General features: G+C 40.5%; 1 protein-coding gene across 3 annotated transcripts in view; it reads right to left on the reverse strand.

Annotated features, from left to right (window-relative positions):
- Positions 1 to 17: 17 nt before the first annotated feature.
- Positions 18 to 22,342, reverse strand: part of MTMR10 (myotubularin related protein 10) — a 42,695-nt gene continuing 20,370 nt past the window's right edge. For all 3 annotated transcript variants that reach the window (XM_048317662.1, XM_048317660.1, XM_048317661.1), the window contains 13 exons: positions 21,589 to 21,661; positions 20,413 to 20,555; positions 13,341 to 13,431; positions 10,802 to 10,976; positions 10,306 to 10,393; positions 10,046 to 10,134; positions 8,940 to 9,070; positions 8,745 to 8,814; positions 8,486 to 8,556; positions 7,466 to 7,635; positions 6,047 to 6,217; positions 5,007 to 5,189; positions 18 to 4,504 (listed from right to left, as the gene is read on the reverse strand). In XM_048317662.1, coding sequence (XP_048173619.1) covers positions 3,905 to 4,504; positions 5,007 to 5,189; positions 6,047 to 6,217; positions 7,466 to 7,635; positions 8,486 to 8,556; positions 8,745 to 8,814; positions 8,940 to 9,070; positions 10,046 to 10,134; positions 10,306 to 10,393; positions 10,802 to 10,976; positions 13,341 to 13,431; positions 20,413 to 20,555; positions 21,589 to 21,661 — 2,055 coding nt within the window. In that variant the 3' untranslated portion in view covers positions 18 to 3,904. The remainder of the gene's footprint in view (positions 4,505 to 5,006; positions 5,190 to 6,046; positions 6,218 to 7,465; positions 7,636 to 8,485; positions 8,557 to 8,744; positions 8,815 to 8,939; positions 9,071 to 10,045; positions 10,135 to 10,305; positions 10,394 to 10,801; positions 10,977 to 13,340; positions 13,432 to 20,412; positions 20,556 to 21,588; positions 21,662 to 22,342) is intronic.

The following is a 22,342-nucleotide window of genomic DNA, read 5'->3' on the forward strand; positions in this document are numbered from 1 at the left end:
TATAGCCAGAAAAAAGGTAATTTGCACATCATTTTTATTAATCATCTTTCTATAGCACAGTGTCCATGCTATTCTTGGAAAAAACCACACACAATTTTTTTTTTTTTGTTAGGGGAAGTCAAAGAAAACCACCTGAAGTTCACTGTGGAAAGGTACAAACTTTTATTGACTCTAATTTACTTCACATTCACAACTCAGCATTAGGATTTTATAATCTTTCTGCCACTGCTACTTTACTCAGTAAATCATTATCAGGCACAAAGGTTTTAGTTTCAGTTGAAATGGTGAACTGTAAACCATCACAGCAACAGCATTAGAAACCTACTGCCTAGAGCAATTTGAGGTACAGATTTCTGTCTCTTGGTTAGAGGCAAATTTAAGATTTCATCTTTTGCTTAAATATATGTTAGATTTTTTTTTTGGTTTTAATATATTTCCATCTGAGAATAAGCCAAAACATTTGCCCAGCTTGCTACATTTTCATTAAAACACAGGGCAGTTAACTGACCAGAGTGGTTGCAGGCAGGTGCACACAAAGCACACGTGCAGGCCTGGGCAGACACACACACACACTCAGTTCTCAGTGCATTTCTGGAGGCAGGACATGTGTGGCACAGGGTAGCACCTGGAGGCTGAGGTGCCACCATAGTCACAGCCCTGCACTGAGCCCTGGCTGCTGCACTGGGGGTCAGCAGCCACAGGAGCAGCCACGGAGCTCCCCATGTGTGGTACAAAGTCATGACTCCGCCAGGAACAGCTGCAGTAATGCACATTTTCTACAAACACAAAAGGATGAGCTGCTTGGTAGCTTTTCTACTCTTGCAACATGAGAATGGCATTAACAGTATCTTGTTTTAAATGGTGAACAGAAACGAAAATCTGGGAGATATGTGTACATATATATACACAGACATATATATACACACTTGCATGTCAGTATTCTGTACACAGAAGTTAAAGATACATACTCACACCACAAAATTGCTTTTGAAAGTTATTAAAGATATTCAGAACAGTCCCTACTGACTTGATAAGGCAACTGTGCAGAGTGGAGAATATTTCAAAATTTACACTTGGTACCTGTCTTTCAAAAGTGTATCAGAAAGGATTCAGCTGTTTAACTCAGATGAAGCAGCAGCATCCACAGGCACACGTTCACTCCCACAGACACAGCAGTTGCTCAGACTCCTCAGCAAGGCTGAGCCACACAAGGAAGCAGAACCTTGTCTTCAAGTCTAGGGAAAGGTGGATCTCTTCCCTTCTTCTCTGCAGGAGGTGCCCCCTCTCAGCCTCTGCTTACCTAACTCCCTTTTTGGAATGTTATAAAATTTCTTTTTAAGTCTGTTTGGCAAATAGGTATTTTGACAGGTTTTGTTTATTATAAAGGCATATTATTTTTAACCCTCTCCCATGCTATATATATAAAATACAAAGACCCTCTGCAGCATCTGTACACATTTTAGAACTGAAATGTAAAAATGTCTGAAATCTCCTTATAAAAGACAATTCTGTTTAAATATAGTACCCATTTTTTCCCCCAAAGGGTACTAGCCTGAACATTTTTTAATTCCACCAGCTGCTTTTGTGGAGTAATATATTTACACATTTTTGGTACCTTTAAACCAAAGAAGTTACATCTTTAAGTAATGAAAAAAAAAAGACACTATAGTTTTAACTGTCATTTTAAAAGAAAATAAATTGGTACCAAAAGACACTAAGCACACAGGTTGAGGTCTTTATGTCAAGTATCAGGCCAGGGAAAGCAGTAAGCTAATGGGAAAAGAGGAATGGCAAAAGCAAACTAATACAAACCTTTGATAATGAACAAGTGAGATGACTGCTCCAGCAAGCTTGGAAATAAACACAACTGGTTTGTGGACCATTTAACACGCTCAGCTCATCTTGCAGCATAATTAGGCAATTGAGGTGATGCACGTTTTTTCCTCACAAACAGTTGCCCAGAAGCACCTGGCATTGTGTCACGACAGCCTGTGCCTGCCCACGTTGTGCACAGCACACACACACACACCAGCTTCTTTGCATAGGAACAGGGTTTGGAAGGTTGGCTAGGTAAAAAAAGCAGCCCACTCCCCTGACATTGTTCACCTTTGCACCAGCCCTGCCTTGCTTCCCTCTCCAACCCCAGCAGTGTGAGCACAGCACAGCCTTGGACAGGGAACAGCCTGGGAGCCAAAGCCCACTTTGTGATTTAAGCTGTGCTGAAGATCAGTTTGGTTTTACAAACAAAGACCTCCAAATCCTATCCCCTTCCCTTTTTTTAAACTCAAATACACTGCGTGTTCCCATCCTGTGTACTCCCATCCTGCAGCCTTCTTTTTTCCCCACTGAGAAAACTGAGAACAGCTTTGAGTCCATCATATAAGGCCTTTGGTGCCTTAACTGGTAAGGCTACACCTGGATAGAGGCTCAGGATCAGTTCAACAGTGTTGGTGTTTTACATAGAAATAATTTAATATAAAATATGGCCTTGCTGTTCAGAGAAGGCAGCTGACAGGAGCCTTAACCTACAAGAATGACACATCACTATTTCTCCACCCTCCTGGAATTCTTCACGCTCCTGCCTTTCTCCCTGTGAAACTCAAGTCCTTTTGTGGCACAGCATCCAGGGAGAGCTATCATTTAAAAAGGTTTCAGAACAATGAGGAGGCTGCTGCATTAAGCAGACAGAGGCTACTGGATGCAATTCCCTCAGGCAGTGCTTGTGCATTGCACTGTCCCTATGGATGTGCACGTCTGCAGAAAGAAGGCACCGCTCCCTGCTCTTCTTGCAGCACCTGCCTACCAGTGACTGCAGCACCTGCACCCCTCGTGGAACTGGCAATATGGAGCCAGACCTCCTCCAGCAGGGCTCAAGTAGGAGTTCTGCTGAAAGCTACTTCATCCTACAAAAAAATGAGGAGAGGGTTGGCAGGGATCGGGATCTGTGCAGGGATATAATGCTGAGTAATTAAGGTGCCCTTATAAAAAGGTGAGGATCCTGTGGGACTTAAAAACAAGCTTAACCTTAAAGAGGGAATACCTGCTGTTTCTTCTGGATGCCTGTTGTTTCCAGAAATGGAGAGGGGGAAGCAGGGGATGGAACAAGAACTTGCCACAACGATCTGCTTTAAAAAGTTGGGGGGGGGTGTCAGCTGCATTAGAGTAATCCTGCTACTGTTTTCTCCCAATGAAAGGCACTTCTAAAGCTACTGCAATACCGTATCTACAGTAAATGTTTTAAGGTTAACAGTGCATTGTCCTGATGTGGATTTCTATAGTCTAAAGTCAAGCTCACGACAAAGAGCACAAATCTGACTAATTGTTAATGAACACATTTTGGGGAGAGCAAGAAAAGGGAACAACCCCTCCCATGGATACACTGCATTAGCACATATGTAGGGTGGTAAGTCATGGAACATTAGTATGTTTGTATCTATGCATGTAAGTATTACTCCTGAAGAGGCAGTCTGATAAAATAGTATATTCCCAGATTTCAGCTGTCAGTTCATCTCCACTGCACTACTTTGGCTTTCCAAGCTGTTCTATCAAAGGGTCACTTCAGTCACTATCTGGGAAAACAAAAGTATTTGAAGCAGAACCCTCATTAATGACCACACCAAGCCTTTCAATTAGCTGATGAAATGCTCTATCACTTGTAATGAGCCAAACCCCCAAGAACAGGAGGAGTTGGGGAGCAGAAGCCCCAGCGGATGAGAACTACTGAAGACAAAATTGTGCGATTTGAAGCATGACTTGCCTTGCTTTTAAATATTTGTGCAAATCTTACGTAATGTTTGTATATAAAAATTATTACAGCTTTCAATGCCGCATTTAGCAGTGTTAAGTTAGAAAAGACAAAATGATATGCAGTATTCTCCCTAAACCTTTAAACCTCCACATCACCTCAGTCTTCATTTGCAAGCGTCTCGGTGGATAGCCAGATTTTGGCACCACTTAAAAATTTGCTTAAAGGTGTTCCCAGAATGCTCCGTCTGCATAGGTTCCCTACAGGAGAAAATGGGAATGAGGAGGAGAGAAAGTCTGGGGCACCAGAGGTGTCATTTAAACCATTAGCTCTGAAGTACATCCTGCTTTGATCCAGTTCCGAGCAGGGGCCTTGCAAAGAGGAGTTGCTCTTGTACTGCCGCAGGCTGCGGTTTAACATGTCCACCTCGTCTGCCAGCAAAGAAACTCTGTGGAAAGCGGTGATGGAGCCGCCGTGGTTGATCTGGACCTCAGGAACCCAGCGGAAGTAGCAGAGTTTCCACAGTTTTATTTGTGTTCCAGAGAGATTGGGCAGAATGACTCCGTGCAAATCAATGGGCTTTGCAAACCAGTCTCTGAAGTACTGCTCCATATTGTGGCTCTGCCCCTCCACTGGCTGGAAAAAGTTTGGCTTCAGTTTTAGTATCAGAGAGTTTCTTCTTGGAAGGAACTCCTGCTCACCGATTATTCCGTTTTTTAGTGCTGGAGGGACACCTCGCAGTGTGGAGCTGTAGTTTTTCTGCAGAAAATAAATACCGGTAATTTTCCAGTTCTACATCCATTGGAATAGTAAATTTCCCTGAACTGCCAGGGTGCATCATCCAGAGAAATGCTGTGACCTTTAAATAGTTCTGAGCTTGTGAGTCACTACTGCAGGGCTCACAGGGCAAACTGTGGCCACTTGTGGCCTTTAAAAAGAAATGGATATGTTTTGTAGCAACAAATGACTGACTTATAATCAGTATTTACTGAAAATACTGACAACCCCAGGGGGAAAAAGTGGCCTGTCATCACTTTTACAAAGGTGAAATAATGCAAATGTTGGCAGTGACTCAGCCACATCAGAAAATGTCCTAAAACACAAGGCTCAACAATTTACATCTTTACTTCTACAGAAAATCATTTCTTTAGGCTGGGAAGCCAAGACAATGAAGGCTCCTGCTGCTAATGCAACGGTACCTGCAGCATCCCCAGCAGGACCCCTGAGAGTGAGCACAGCCCCTCACAGCCCCCCCAGTCACCTTGGAGCGCTTGAAGGTCCGGAGGGCCCCGTTGTGCACGCTGGGCGCGCTCTTCCCGACGTACAGCGGGTTGTGGAACAGCAGCCGGTCCCGGCTCGTGAACTGAAGAGACCAGTCCCAAACACATGGAAACCTGAGGCCTTTCTCATCACCCAGCTGAATATTTTTGCTTATAGCAAATTCCTATGAGAAGTTAACATTCAGGCAGATTAAAATCGAAGAAAATCGGCTTATTCATGAATCCTAAAACCAGCACATAACTATTGGGCAAAGAGGAGCAGGGATGTAATTTAGAGGCAGCACAGCAGAGCAGCAAGACAGCAGGAGAAAACAGCTGCTCTGCATTTGTGCAGTTACTTTTCAATTACATTAAATTGTTTGTTGGCTTACTCTTAACCCCCAAATTGGCATTTTGAGAATACAGCAACAGTCCCTCAGTACTCTGCTTCTTCATAAGGTTGCTACCTACAACTCTAAAGGGAAAATATTTAACAAAATAAGTAAGTTTCACTTTTATCAGCCATCAAATGTTTTCTACACACAGTTCTGATAAGCTCCAGTTCTCAAAAACAAATTTAAGTGTTCAGTTTTCTAAATGCTTCCATTGTACATTACTATTGGAACTTTATGCAACATCCCCAACTTTTTCAACTATTTAAAAAATTCTGTTAAGAGATTTCAAAGTTTGCCTGAAGCATGAAATTCTCTTTATGGCCTGTCATTCTACTTCCTGAGTTCCAGATACAGATTTGCTTCCTAGAGGAGTACAAATAATAATGTACAGTAGCAATGTTTTCCTAGGAAAAAAACAACAAATGAATTCAATAGACTTTTTTCTTGGATAGTTAGTCACTGTCTCTGCAAAGATAACCTGAGAGGACACTCTGATTGTATTCACCTGGGGACCTGAATATTTTGCCCCAAACAGAGTGTGCCATTTTGAAGAACACACAGGAAGCATTTAGCTGGGATGCTGTTATTTCCAGGGGGGCAGGCTGTAGTCTCCTGCTGGACAAGCAGCTGCAGCCTCTCTTACTCACAGTGCTTTCCTTGACTCGCTGGTGAGGGCAGTTGAAGAGGAAGGTGCCGAACAAGGAGATGCGGGCGCTGTCGTACAGGATGGTCAGGTACACCTCAGAGAACTCAAAGGCTGCTGGGTATTGTTCCAGCAGCTGCCAAACACAGTCAAGGAACATCAAGAACAAAGGAGACTGGGAGAAGAAACAAGGAATTATCTGATTTAACATAAGCTTTTCCCAAATCATACCGATTTCTTTGCAGTTAGGGTATTTGGTACATTACTCAACAGGGTAAACTATTTGGAGTCTTGCATTTTTCGTGATACTATGCAACTGTAACACCCTGTATTCCTGTTTAGCCACTTGCTTTCTCAGCACTATCTTTGCATAGCTTTCCCTTCTGTGTAAAAACACAGTTCTTTCCCGGGCTCCCCTCATACTTGTGCAGCTGCAAAAATCCTTTCTGCCATCTGTATGTCCCTCATAATTTCCAAACTAGTGCTTGTATGAGCCTTCCTTGCCACTTGGCCTTGTTTTTACAATGTATTCACTTCCTTGTTTGAAATGACTAGAGAGCTTTTAATTCAGCCATGATAATTTCTCTCTATTTCTCTCTACATTTTCTAGCTCTTTTCCATAGCAGCCCATGAATGGCAAAAGTATAAACCATCATTTATGTAAAGCTTTAGAAATATTTCCTCCTTCCCATTTTCACTCTTCAGTATATCCTTTCCTAAGGCCAAAATAGCTGCTTTTCATTATTTCCCTCTTGGCATCTCATTTCTTTATCCCTTCACACATTTTCTCCGCTTGGTGCTCAGTGCCCTCGGTTTATCTGTGGGCTCCACACTCTGGGGACATAAATTCCTGTTCCGTGACTCTGGGCATTGTCCCTGAAAAAGGTTCCTAACCGGGGTCCTCTGTGCTTCCACCTGCAGTTATCAGCCCCTTCTTTGCCATGAAGAGGCCAAACAACATGAGCTGGCAGTGCTGGAAGCCGAGCCCTGCGCTCCCCTCCCTCATCTCCCAGCAGCTGTGTCTGCTCAGGTGGCTGCCTGCTCTGAAAGCACTGCAGAGTGATAACTTCACAGGATGGGAACAAGGATTGGTAAAACACACAGCAAAACTACCCCCTCCAAACCCTCTCCTCACCTCCTTTGGTTTCAATTTGAAACATGAGCTGTGTTAGTGTTTGTAGCAGTGAGACGCTTTCATGTGTAACCCTCAAGCAACATAAAAACCCATTGGATTGCACTTGGTATTTCAGTGATTCTCACATGGCTACAGAGGGTAAAGAAAAGATACCTTTCCTCTGATATTACTATAATGAGATTTGAAAGTATTAGAACACATTTTTACTTTTAGATTTCTGTACGAATAAATGTTCAGGATGATATCAAGCAGATACTGTGATCACATGCAAATACAATTAATTTTTACCTCTTTGTCAGATCTCTTTAAGTGGTTACACCTATCTAAAAATTGATATCCTGCCATGACCCATTCCTTCTGTATTAAGCTTTGAAATCCAACAATTGTTCGAAAATAGGGATCCAGCATGACTTGAATGAGAGAAGCAGCAAGACAGCTCAGGTCCCGTCCCTCTTCCTCTGCAAATAACATACAGAATGTACAGAACATATAAGGTATAAATGCACAGAATTAGATTTCAAAGAGCAAAAAGGTGCAACTAGGTCCCATGGTTTTCTTAGAATTTCCTTTAAAATATACTTTCAGTTGTTTTAATTGTTCTCATAATTAAAAAAAAACCCAACAAACTAGAAGAAAGACACACTTCTTTTTTCTTAAACTGAGATTTATACTGTAGAAAGGGTTCCTGCAATATCCAGCACAGCAGTGCATTCATCAAGAACAAAATACCCACCCAAATGCCCGATAGTTAAACCAAGATGTGTTGAGAAGAAGGGTGTTCATGCTGCTAGAAATTTTCAGCATTTTTCCACCCTGAAGCATTCTTTGGAAGGCCATTACATGGGCAGAGTGGGATATACCAGCCGAACAGGTCTTGTAAAAATTACAGAAATGAGCAAGGTTTTCAGTGTCTTTTTCTCTGAAATATCTGTTTGCACAGACACAGGGAGTGGGCACTGAGTGAAATACTTTTGTGTATAGAACCTCTGAATTAAACTGATATTGCTTATGCAGGGTCTATTAGCCCAATTAACACAGTACAAAGATTCACCCTAAGGTTTTGATTCTATCATCATTATCAGAACAAAACCCACAAAGACTTAAAGCAAAATATTCCTTTGATGCTAAGGACTATACTACAGTTCAGATACATAAGAAAACTATTTTCCCTTCTAGTTCCCCAAATGCCTGAGATGTTCAGAAGCCGTGGGGTTTATGTACAAAGATTACGGTTGATGTTATCTAAATCTGTTTACCTACATTATCACAGTAATGCTAATAATTACAGCGTGCTCTCTGTTGTATTACCTTGTAGAACTACAGAAACGTGCTTACACTCCATCATATAGACAAGCTCAGCAGAATGCTTAAGAAAGGCTCTAGACAGGAAAAGAAAGTGATTTAACAGTTAACAGAAGTTCAGTCTACAAGAAAAAAATATTTGGGTTATCTGTATTTACCTAACTTACATATTAAACCAAAGAATCCTTCAGCTGATGCACTGCTTATTTACAGTGCTGAATGCTTTGCACATCCCATTGAACATCATTTTATTAATGGTACCAACCTAATGTACTCTAACCAGCGAGTGTTTTCCAGTGAGGACAGCCACTTCTCTTCAGTTTCATCGAAAGGCTCTGCAACAGGGACAGTAATTACACTGCAGAACAACTTCCAGTAACAGTCCCCGTCAGCCAGGTCAACTGGAATTCACTGCATGTCAGGAAAACCACCCCCATGAAAGAAGGACAGCCCAGCGTACCATTGACACAGAGCTGTTTGAGTTTGATGTGTGCAGCCTGGATTTCCTGGATGTTGGGGAGACACTTGTCCAGGTCAGATTTGTAAACGTCACTTCTCAGGGGATGGCTTCGAGTTATGGCATTACAAATCCTGCAGGAGAAGAATCAGCAGGTTTATTGCTGGAGAGGAAGGTAACAGTCTTTCAAGAAACATGCCACTGTCTTTAACTGCAAGCAATTAAAACCACTTAAAACATGCACCTCATTCTAAAAAAAGAGTTTGCTAGTTCACATTCAGGAGATACATTGCTCCTCCATAAAGCTACTGACCATTTTTGGTGTCTGCCAATTACAAAACAAAGAAATGGAAAGGTTGGATCATTAAAACATTACGTTAGGGAAATGAAATCTGAGGCTGACTGACAGTTAAATAACCCTATCCAGTTTTTAGCTTTCCATCATTTTTAGTAAGACTTATCTATGCTAAATAAAGAGAACATATATAAAGTTTATGAAGTCAGGAAATCTGACAGTGTTTCAACTAAAACTCAGAGCTCCGGCCTAACACACAATGCAGGTGTTTGCACTACTACAAAAGTCACCCTAAAAATTAAACCAAAGAACAAAAATATCAACCTTGTAAACTACCTACACAAAGCACTAAATGCCTTCAGTCTTTCATTAAGGACAGTGAATGACAAACATTTCACAGAAATACCATGTGCATTGTGACACTAAATCTATAGAATTGTATTTCCCAATGCCACAAATGAAGGGGTTTTTTTACTGTCTTGCTGAAGGAGGTAAGAAAATCTCCACCAACGTAAGCTGTATTACAGAAAATCTGATCCTTTTATCAATAAATTCTGTCATCTGAATGATTAGCCCCCTAAAAAATAAACATACCTTAAAATCTGTAAAGTTATTCAGTATTTGAAACCGGAACAGCCTTGAATGAAAATTGTGCCAGAACCACATCCAGAGAACAGTCTCTCCAAAGTTCCCGCACTACAACACTGCAGTGTCACACTGCGTCCCCTCCACTGCCACCCACTGCTGTGTCACACAGTCACCACTGGTGTTACCCCAGCCCTCTGATTAAAGAGTAACACAACCAATCATTTACCTTTGATCGATTCTTCGCTGCTGCAATACATCTTTAATGTTGGCCATTCTCACAAGGGCACTCCCGTTGGGGTGATTCCAGGACCATAACTAACACGGGGAAAAAACACAAGGAACACCACAATAATTCAGGTTAAAGCTATTCTGTACAAATTTTTTACTTAATCCTATGCACAGAACTCTGTTAATTGGCATAAACAGCCCCAAGGTGAATACTATACAATGACCAGGAGCAGTACCCAGAACAAAGAGGACACTTACTGGCATTCGCCTCCCAATGAAGGAGTAGGAGTACAGCTTCAGGTCCTGATCTGCTAAGGAAGATGGAACCACAAAATATTCTGGAAGGCTTGTGGAAAAAACATGATAAAAAAAGGTTACTTTTCCCTGTGTTTTTTACCATCTTCCCTCTTGCTGCAGTGCTGTGTCACCAGCTCAGTCAGGCTGTCCCAGAGCAGCCCCTGGGCACAGCTGCCACTGCCCCGTGTGAGGGCTCAGCCGTGGTGCCAGCACAGCCCTGAGGACGCTGCTGAGAAACTGTGTGTCCCACGTGGAAGTACAGAAGCATGAAAGCAACAGATGCCAAAACATGACATTTCCTTTAGGGACAAGATCTGCAGCATCTTTCATCTGGGGGCCTCTCCAGAGAGCAGCACAATTAGGAGGTGCAGTGCCCACTTGGGTGGGATGGAGGCTGTGGGAGACACAGGACAAGACAGCCCAATTCCCTCCTGCTGGTGTTCCAAGAGACACTTACCAAGTGGAGATCATATAACCTTCATTGACTGAGCACACTCTCCACTCGGATGCACCTGTCCTCTTGATTTCTCTATCCCAATCTGAGTAAGTTTCAAACAGAGGAGTCTGCTGACCACTGGCACTGCCGATGCCACCACCACCACCTCCTGGGTCTATGCCATTCACCTTCTTTGCTAGGAAAAGGAAAGTCATCAATGCCCATTAAAAAAAAAAAATTCAACTCTTTGCCTTCCTAATTACAAAAATAAACCATTAGCATCAAGGACTAGTATTATCTATATTACCTATTGCTGTATTACAAGAAAGCAGTGATTTAATGACAGCTTGATGATACAAGAAGATGTCAGTGTATTTTTTTCCTTGCAATTTTAATAGAAAAGCAACATAAAATTGGCCTGCTGTGCTGCTTGATAGAAGCCAAGGCATACTAATACTCAAGAACAAATGTTACCTCCAGTCACAGGATTTCTTTCTTCAATATGCCGAAGTTTGCAACATTTTAAAAACATGAGCCCTTTACAGGCTACCCTTTAATAGGTACCATGTCAAGAAAGCAAAATAAAACTTACATAATTTCAGCAACTTCAAATGACTGCTGTATTAACAGCAAATAAAAGAAATGGAAGACCATGTTAAAATATAGGGGTTTCTATATAAATTTATATTTATATCCACACTAAAAAAATCACTTTGTGTCTAGGAACCAGGAGCTTACAGAGGCTGTTACTGTACAGAAGGATCTCCTTTGCTGGTCATCCTTTAGGTGCCAAGGGGACAGTCAGCTGTGCCAGAAAGAAATTACATTTTGTTTCTTGACACTTGAAGTACATTTTTAGATGAAAGTAGAATAAACTGAAATTCAGCACTGTTACCTCCCCCATGAAAGCTCTGAGCTTTAGCAAGAGCCTGCCCAAAGGAAGCAGAACAGCGTCACGGCTCTGCTGACATCCCATAACCTGTGTGGTTTCTGCTTTCTGTATCTATCAACTTCATTCTTGCACTGGCACTCTGAGTACTTAGGATTTTCAGAAGAAAACAGGACTAAAATCAGACTGAAGTAGTTCTTCAAAGACAGTAAACAAAAATATGATCATTACAAAAAGAGTCAATTTTCCTGTTTAATGGCAGGGTATGTAACTATCAAATATAGCCTGGGAAAGAAACAACGTACACACACACCAGAGCAATGCAGGCTTTTTATGTTCCTCAGGAAGCACTAAGACAGCATTTCACCTTTTACTTCGCTGGGATTAGCAGGAATAGAGAGTCATTAAACAGCACTGGAATTGCAAGAGCAAAACCAGAGATCTATGGGACAAACACCAGGGTTCACAACAACATGAACACCCCAACCCAACCCAGCCAAATTTCAAACTATCTTAGGAACTGCAGCACAGCGGAACAACTCTCCTTTGCCATTCTGGTCTGCTACTCCAGAGGAACATTTTTACCCACCTTATGTAATTCTTCCACTAGGTAATTTTCCATATAGCAAATGGTATTTTAAGGACAGAGTAAAGGCAACTTTGTGACAGACTAACATTTTATCGGCATTTTATTGGCAAATTGGCTTCCTCCCTAGTACTTTATAACATGAAAATACATGGACCTTAATAACTGCCCAAGCTTTATGAGGTAAGAAATTCCATGTGTAATTATGTGTGCAACATTATCACATGCACAATCATTCATGTGCATGCACAGGGCAGTCATGGAGGCACCCGCATGAAAAGCATGCATTGTTTTGCAAATTTGAAGGCCTGATCTTGTAATTCCACAAGAGGTTCATGTTCTGTAACAGGCAGGTCAGTGATTTCTAGCGCCAGCTGCTGAGTTCAGATCTCAGTACCACAGCTCTGCAGCAGCAGCACGCTCTGTGGGGAGGCTTGTCACCCTACAGCTCTGATGGCTCTCAGCTGTGTCTTGGCTGGGGAACACTCAGCAGTGACCGCACAGCATTACACTAGAAATCAAGTTCCAAAGGCATCTTTGCAGGCTTACCTAACTGACAAGGTTCAGTTGGAGATTGGCCTTGAGCAGAGAGGGTGTGCTCCAACTCAGCAGGGGTGGTGGAGGTTTTGAGTGGTAAGAACTGCCTAGTAAGCCTCTAGGAAAGAAGGTATGGAGTCCCAAGTTGCACAAATCCTCCTGCAATACCACCAGAAGAGAAACTTATTCCCAAAAGAAGGGCAGGTGAGCAAGCCTGCCTGATGGGACATTCACTGGGTACCCAGAGTACCAACAGAGACATACAGTAGGAGGATGGAAACGTGAACTGAGAAACAGGAGTATTCATGCTGGCACGGTTTGGCTTTGTTTAAGACAGGAAAGACATTTCTTTGGATTTTGGTCATTAATGTCTATCCCAAGGAATGACTTATAACCATGAGTAAGAGGCTGGGTGCAGAACGAGCCTATTTTTTTACCCTTGGAGAAAACCTCAAATGCTTTTTGCCACGGCTTCTGGACAGAAGTCTTAGTAAAAATACATATCACAAAATAGGAAAAAAGCACAATCCAAGTACTTTCATCCTTACCTGGATTATGATATATTTCCCCAACATACTCAAATGCAAAGAGAAGCTGAAGATCCGTTGGCTGAGAATAATGAGCTATTGCAAGGCACACCTAGGGAAGAGATGTTTATTACTGTTATTTATAGATCTATATAGACAAAATATTATTGCCCTTAATTGTAAGTGTGAAATATGCAGAGCTGTAAAAAAGCTAAAAATCAGTATTTTGATTTTTTTTTTAATAAAAAGAGTACTTATCAGTCTAGCATAAGAACCTAAGAGTGGCCATGCAGGGTCAGTTCCAAAGGTCCAGCCTAGCACTCTGTTCTGACAGCTGTCAGTAATCAATGTTTAGGGAAGAGGGGAAAAACACAGAAAGAACATAATGGAATTTTACCAGGACAATTTTCAACAACTAACAATTCAGGCATGTCCTGTACTAAAATCTGGTATCAGTATTTAACAGCATTTGACAGATATTTCTGCTACAAAGTTGTCACTTGGGCTAGGAGGTTTTTCATGTGTGACTTCCCTTTACAAAAACCATATTGGTTCTTCCCCTAACATTATTAAAATTAAGAGTGCAGCACATGATTTAGGATTAGATTCTAGACTTAAAATACCATCAAGCTTTTCTAGTCTCTGTCTCTTTGAATGTAGACATTCACTAATAAATACAAAAGATTTGACAAGAATCCTAATGTCTAGAAGACTTAAATTCAGGAAGGAAAAAAAAAAAATCAAATAGAGATTAGTGCTGTTATTCTTCAAATATCAGGACATGAATGGAGTCTTTAACTTCATCCTCTTCCCTCAGTATTTGCTTCTGCATTTTACTAAATTGTACCTTTTAACCAGGGACAAAGACATAGTCATAGTGTAAGCCCACATTCTTACCACCCAAAATTCTTCCTTTTCATTGTCTTTCTTCCCTTCAACTTTTCCTGACTTTTCATATTTAGAAACACATTTACAAAATTTATACCAAGTTTAGCAGTTTCAAATATTATTTTTGAAAAACATCCTGTGCATCCAGAAATGCAAGAAATTGTTTTCTGTTAGTGAAGGAAAGTTTCCTTATTGTAATAGACATAAAAGGAAGATTTGCACCACAGAACTGAAGGAGTACCAGTGCTGGCAGCAGTGGGCCACGGGAACAAAACTCAAGAGCTCAGTTATGCTGAATTCTGCATGGAGAAAGTTGCTGTACTTTTATTGTTTGTATGCAACATACATGGTGTTATGGAACCTTTAGTGTATTTTTATATACCTTGGCTTTTGATGGGGGACAGTCCTCATTATTTATAAAAGCAGTAATGACAGTAGGCTAACTTGAGCTGAAAATGTTGTTTCGCAAACACTCCCCAACAAAAAAAGTTGAGTCCTAGAACAATGTTTTCTTTAACTGTTCTCCCCACACTTTCAGTTCTACAATGAAACTGCAAAGGAAAATACAGGACAGAACACTCCAGGGGTGACAACCCCCCAAAAAACACAAACAGTACAAGTGTGCTTGGAAAACTGTGTAGCAGGACTTTCCAAATGAACATTTACAAGCTCATTTCCAGGATTTGATAAAAATTTTAATGGCATAACTGGAAGCTATGCACATTTACTACATCTTGTGATTTCGGTGTACACACCAAAGCTGAAGAAGCCAGCTATTCAACAATATGTGGCCACTTCTAACTGATTACTTTTGGCTATCACAATAACAATCTGGTTTCACAATGAAACAAAATGGAAATCTGTGTATATACACATTTTGACTTCCATTATTCTATGTAGCTTTTTACTATAGTAATTGATTCTAGCAGAGCTACTCCTCACCATTATTTATGGAGTGAAAGTTGAAAGCCTTTTACAATGCTAATCTACTCCCAAGGCTTCAGGACAAACTGCAGGAAAAAAATTCCATTGTGCTGCCAAATGACACAACAGAAATACAGTAAAACCTATTTTTAAATAGGCAGCAGCTGAAATCTCTGTCATTTACTTGCCACATTTGAAAAAGAGAATATGTGTGTGCTGTGTGAAGCGGGATAAAATGGTGGGGGGAGACAGATTAAGTTCCCCACAAAAAATATGAGACCATAGTTGTGCTTTTAAATAAAGCAGGAGCTGGAAAATGCGCTGGGTGTTCCATAGAATAGATGTAACTCACACCAGGTATTGCATGGTTGAAACAGTCCACCCACACCATCAGGACCTCTCTTATTTAAAACAGTGATAGATTTATCCTGCTACTGTCTCTATTTTTACATTTTAGAAAAATTCTACTCATAGATCCACTAAGCAAGTGCTAAAGACATACTAATTTTCTGTTTATTCCTCACTAAATCCCTATAATAGCTTTATTGTCTCAGAGATTCAGCAGACAAGCACATTCCACAGATCTCAGCAGATTATGGCCATAAGTAGAACGCTCTTAAATTGGAAGACAAACATGTTTTACAGGAAGCGTTCTCATATCAAACTCAAAAATGTTTGGTATTCTTGCCAATTTACAATTGTGTAAAGCTGAAGATATTTAGGCTCAGACAAATAACAAGAGAATAGGCTGCTTGTTGGAAAGTTCATTTATTAAAAGCAGTAAACACAATGGCTGTAGTTATTTCGTAGTACAAAGCCATTTCCCTATGTCAGTGTCCCTTGTTCAACCCCCATCTGAGAAAAATTAATGATACTTTCATGGCACACCCTCCTCTTCAACAGGAATTTTACCAAGGGCAAGAGCTTCAAAGTATTGCTAATGCTCTTGCAGAAGAGTTGTGAACAGCAATATTTCAGATGTGCTAGGTTAGCACAGCCGTGCATTTCCTCTCCTTCCTTAAGCCAGGCTACCTGGCTTATGGACTCTCCGGAAAAATACTCTTTTCCTTTGCTACTGCAATTCCTATCCCAAGCAGACACCTGCAGTAGAAAGTGACACAAGCAGGACTAGATTAGGTCCCAAAACCAGGTTTTGTTAATTTTCCTAGGCTGGAAAACCTATTGGGAAAATAAGCATTCAGCATTAAGAGAATTATTAAAATTAATCTCTATTTTTTAAAATACCTTTTACCTTTTCCCAGGGAAGTTGTGGCTGTGCCATCCCTCTAAGTGTTCAAGGCCAGGATGGGGCTTTGAAAAACCCCATCAGGTGTAGTGGCAGGTGTCCCTGCCCATGGCAGGGGGCTGGAATGAGATGAGCTTTAAGGGCCCTTCCAACCCAAACTGTTCTATGATCCTGTGATTCTATAAGTATACTTCCAAAGAAAGTTTTCTTCCCCCCCTCTGAAGACCATCAAGACAGTATCTTATGCATTCCCAGTGCCTTGAAACGTTACCAATTTTGTGATCTGTATAAACAATTAGAACAAGGTAATAGAATTGGGGAGGCAGGGGGAACACATTAGGAAGGGTCAGGACTGTTTGTTCAAAACTCTTAACAGTTTCATGTTATTGTTCATAACAATTAGGAAAGAAAAATGTTCCCCTCCATCCCAAGTGTTATGACGTAGGAAAGGCTACTTTTGATTGCACAGGAAACAAGATTTGAGATAAAAACTTTCCTTCTGTTTTGATTGAGCATGTGATTCTGAAACGGCTCTCATTCCAAAAAGCTTCCTGAAAGAAAAGAACTGAGGGAGTTGCAGAAGAGAAAGGGATGAGAAAATGGAGATATACTCATGGAGGCACAGGGTGTGTGCCACTCTGGGGCACTGCCAAGATCCATGTGCACAGTGAGGCAACACACTGGCCATCACCTAACAGTCAGAAGACCTACAGACTCACCTTTTCATACATTTTATTTTCCCAGTCTAATGTCAACTAGTGCCTAAAAAATAGCAGGAGTTTTCAGTTTGACTGTTTGCTGTCATTTTTGGAACAAAATAATTCCTTTCCTCTAAGGAATGTGAAATGCTTCTTTTTTCGCACTGCCTAACTTAAGACTTCCCCAACTTGCTTACCCTTGCTTCCCCATCCTCCACTTCCTCCCACACCCATCTGGCTTTCCTTCCTTTGGAGACTCTATCGCTTTATTTTAGAGACAAAACAAAATTAAACTGCTAAACAGTGGTGAGTGCAAATTTCCATTCCTTCTACTTTTCCTTAACGCTTGCTTCCCAAATATCCACTAATAAAAATGAAGAAGAAAATATTTACCTGGCTGACTAATGCTTAGACAGTATTTTATTAGGATGTATTGGCTGCAACAAGTGTTATGGATATTTTTCTAACAGAACTAATTTTTAAGCTTCTCCATAATAATTTACCTGAAAGTAAACGAATGTGTTCTCACAATGTTTCTGCTTAAAGGCAAAGAAAAACACCTCCAAGAGTTCTGCCAACATTACCCATGTGTCAAGTCTGTCAAACTGTCCACATCAGAAGCTTGCTTTCAAACTTGGATCCTTCTTTTCACAGTATCCAAAGAGATCCTTGGAAAGAGGATCTTTCCAAGATCCTCAAAGAGAGACTCAGAATAATCTCTATTCTAGTAAGGCAGCTTAATCAGTTATTGTCCCTTATGTCCTGTTCAGCAAATAGAGACACTTCCTTAGGAACAGATTACACTCTCTTTGCCAACACTAATTTATGTCACTGGATGCTGCTGAGTATTGCCAGTACGTGCATGGAACTATGCATGAAACAAATTACTTAACTGCATAAAATTAGCATCTGTTCTCCTTTTAACTATTGCATATATCTAAAACTCGTTTTTAAACATGAATTACCATGGATATTTTTTTTGTATAACTATTGCTCTAAAAAGAACATTTGCAATCATCTGGCAACAAGTAGAGACATTTATACTCCTGTATTTTGAAATGCATATTTTAGTAGGCAGGTATTTTGTTTTGACCTAACAGGGCTTTATTTATAGAGTGCTACTCCTGTGTATTACTAGGATGACATTTAATTACAGCCTGATCTAATCTCGGCAAGTCTGAAGAGAAAGGTGGACAAGGTGACGATGCCCACAGGCCCCTCCATCCCGAATCCTGGATTCCATGGTTAGTCCCCTCCTACAGCATTCTCCCAGTTCTGACTGGAATTCCTGACTGAGCAGGATTCCCCTCACATCAGAACTCAGTTACACTTTAAGTCGTGGTCTTCCCTACAAAAGTTATGCACACAGTTATTTCCAAGTAGATAGCTACCAAAATCTTGTACAAACAGCTGAGTGTAAATATAGATTAAAGAGGCCCTTCAGAACTTTAAGGAGGCCTGATCACTGTCTTTTGTTTTTAAACATCAGGACAACCTTGCTAATATGTACTACCTGAAGGACAGGAACAGAAACCAGATAAAATCTTTCCATACTGTGGTGCCAGCATGCCATCTAAATGTCAGAAAGAACAAAACAACTCAATTCAATATACTGTGTAAGACCACCCTAGATGTGCTCACCAGCATCCCAAAATAATTTAAGCAAAATCCTGATACAGGAAAACTGATCTAAGGACCTCACAGTTTTATACATTTATGTTTTAATGCTAACAGAACAATATTATTATGGAAACATTAGATTAGCTGAACCTGATCTCCCTTCAGTAAAAGTGCTTCTGTGCTACACCCACGCAAAGCTGCAGTAACCTACCTGATGCAGCAAAACTGCAACAGTAACCACATAGATGATATTGGTACAAGTTTTCTTCCTCTCCTCTAATGAGCACATTCTGGTATTTGAAAATGGCAGTCGTTACAGTTTTGGTCGCCACCAGCACAATCTCTATAACTACACATGCTCTGGTTGTCTAGACCCAGCATTTCTTCCTATCAGAAGTCATCACCTAAGACCATGTAATTATAAATGCCTAATGTAAGGGCCTTCCTAAAAGGGTTTCACTCTTTGCTCTTGCACAAGAAAATGCAGCACAAAGAGTGCTGCATTAATGAGATGCTGAGTTTATGCTCTTCTCCTCCAGGCTAATCACTCCCCTTTGCTGTGACAGCCAATTACAAACAGTTGCTGTAAAGATATTGCAGGAGACGGCTGCTCCAGGGGGATTTTGGAGAAGCTGTGCAAGGGAATGACTGCTGAAAGACTGCCAAACGTGGAAGGCTCCAACCTGCACAGGCAGCAGGCAGGGGGCAGCCAGAACAGGGCCAAGGCCAGAGCAGGATGGTTCTTTACAGGCTCCAGCCCACACATCTTCAGGAGAGTAAAGGGGCTGAGGCTGTTCAGCAGTCGCTCGGTCAGTAACTGCACGCAGACTTATGCTTGGGCAGATGGCCCTCGGGACTTACAGGGCTAAACTCAAACTTGATCCTACTGAGAAGGGGAATTGTTAAGCTCTGAGAGCAAAGTGGGTCATTCCTTACGAAATGCCGGCAGTACCACGCCACGGTGCTGCGGAGGTCAGGGGCGCTGGACCAGCGCGGGGACACCGAGAGCCGGGAATGCGCTCCAGCCTGGCCAGCTCTGCCCAGCACAGCTCACCTGGGCTGGCACAGCCCAAACAACACAGCACCACTGCACAGAGACCTGGGGCAGTGGGGATACAAACGGGCAAGGAAGGAAATCTCTAGGAATGTACAGACCCAAGTAATTCCTCCTGTCAAGAGGTGTACAAGCCTCTTCTAAGGAAATGTTGAGAATGAGCCCAGGTTTATGTAGATTAGACAAAACAGTGATTCCAAGAGCTCGTTGGAGAACTTGCTGTGCGACACAATTAAGGATATCCGTAAGGCAGTACACTCAGCCTCTGGGTAAATTAAGCTTATGACTTTCAGAAAATGTATCAAAGCTTGAAATATTTTCCATAAAAATGCAAACATCTGTTGTACAGCTGCAATGCAGCATTCTGATTCCAGTCCTTAAAAATACTTATTTAATAAATTAGTAACTTTAAAAGTACAACAGATATGACAAGAAATACAGGTTTATCTTAGATAAGAAACAGTTAATACATCACATTAAATTTTTTCCCTATTAGTTTTAACTCTAAATGTCTAGATATTCTCCTGTAACAGAATGTGAATAATTTGCAATTCTTCCCCCCACTTCTCTACCAAAACATAATAATACAAAATGTTCTTATCAGCACAGCTGTTGTTACACATAATGACTGCAAGGCAGGATTTCATAAGAAGATAATAATACCTTTTTTGCACTTTCGGGACCTGCTTCATCAAAACGAAATCTGACAATACGGAAGTCTTTGCAATAAATTATTAATTCAGTTGGATTAAACTTAAGTTTTTGGTTGGGACCAAGGACCTTCTGCTTCCTCTTGGTGTCATTCACTGCAAAGAAGAGACAAAGTTATTGGACTGTGTTCTGTAATTAAACACAAAATTGGCTCAAACAGATACAATAATGTTGCTACCAGAAGTTTTTTATTTAATAGCATATTTTGATTGAGGTAGAAAATTGTTAATTCCTGTTAGCAAAAGCTTATACTTCACTAAATTTAGGGTGAACCTCATGTTTTAGAAAAGGGGCAACAAATGTGGGCCAGTGCAAGACAATATAATAGGTCAATAGCACCTCTTTGCTTTTAAAAAATAGCATTTCTTCATCATGTTCTTCCTCAGATACACATTAATCTTTTCACAGGGATCACAACCAATTTTGGGCATTGAAAACTTATAACCAATAATTTAGATTAGCTACAGTCAGAAAACCAAGTGTTTAACAGCCCATGCCATAAACAAAATTTGAAAAATTATCACTTTTACGAAACTTTACAATTACAAGATGAAAAACATTCTTAACAAATAGGTTAGCCTAAAGAATCCAACAAATCAAAACTTGGTTCTCCACAAGAAGTATTTTGTGTCTTCAGATTAAGATGTCAATTGCCATTTACAGATTTTTGAGGATCACCAGCTATTAACTTGCTAAGAATTAGAGGATTGAAAACCACAGCATTTCTCTTGTCAGAAATCCTAGCTATATCTAACTGTCTAAGCTATGTGCTTTTTGTATTTCAGTGGCAGAGATTCAGATGATTCATTGTAAAAATGTTGCTAACAAAATTTTGTACTGCTATTAACAGGTGTCTCTCCTAAAACACCTGTTGATTCAGTATGGTAGTTATAAATTTAAAGCCAATAATACAAAGACCCAAATAAGTAAGTCTTCTGGCACCTCAAGATTTATTCAGCATTTAAGGATTTTATTCTAATTTTAAATAAACCAAATACTTCAAATCAGGGAAGACTAATGACATAAAACCTCAAGTACCAACTATTCTGCAGAACTTAACAGGCAGTTAACAGTTTTGTACTGAATAAGAACAAAGCCTGTCATCATACTTAACTATTTTTGACGTACCTGTGACAATCTGCTCAATGCATGTGAGTGGGACATCATGTTCACCAAGGAGGAGGTTTTTATAATGGAATTTCTGAAACACATGAGCTCACAGCCATTAATTGCAATTCTGCAGTTTGCAACCAGATGTACAGCACGACTTTGAAAAAACTACGATAAAAATCAGGCATGCCTAGGCTTTTCTGACAGGTACCACCCTTGCCTATTCACAGGTAATTAGAGGCTGTGGAAACAGCTCTTTGGTACTGCTGAACTGCACACCAAACAGTTTAGAAACCCCAGTGGAATATGCAAAATAACCTCCCTATTTGCACTGAATTTACTGAATTAGTATAAAAAATTACTGTTAGAAATTCAATACAATTTGAAGTATAAAATATATATATGGAATATAAGAAATCTCCAATTATTACTTTTGTAAGCATAGAAAGACAAAAATATTAATTCTACTTTCAGGGACAAGTTTTGACAACTACTTCATGTCAAAAATTAACTTTTTGAAGTAGCTTTGGTCAAACTTCCTAACCATTACTGAATAAGCATCTATCTACTTTCAGAGCTTTACATATCCTTAGTTAATGGAACATTTCTGTTAAAAGCCCCAAATGGAAGTGCAAACTCTACTGAAAATAACATACAGCTCACTACTTGGATTTCCAAACTGTGTTGTGTGCTGTGCTGTCCAAAAACCGATCATGGTTTTGAATGTCATGAGTTCTGCTTTGACAAAGACAAAAGAGTTCTTCTCCCTTTT

Source organism: Corvus hawaiiensis, chromosome 13 (assembly GCF_020740725.1).
Source record: "Corvus hawaiiensis isolate bCorHaw1 chromosome 13, bCorHaw1.pri.cur, whole genome shotgun sequence".
Lineage (NCBI taxonomy): Eukaryota > Metazoa > Chordata > Aves > Passeriformes > Corvidae > Corvus > Corvus hawaiiensis.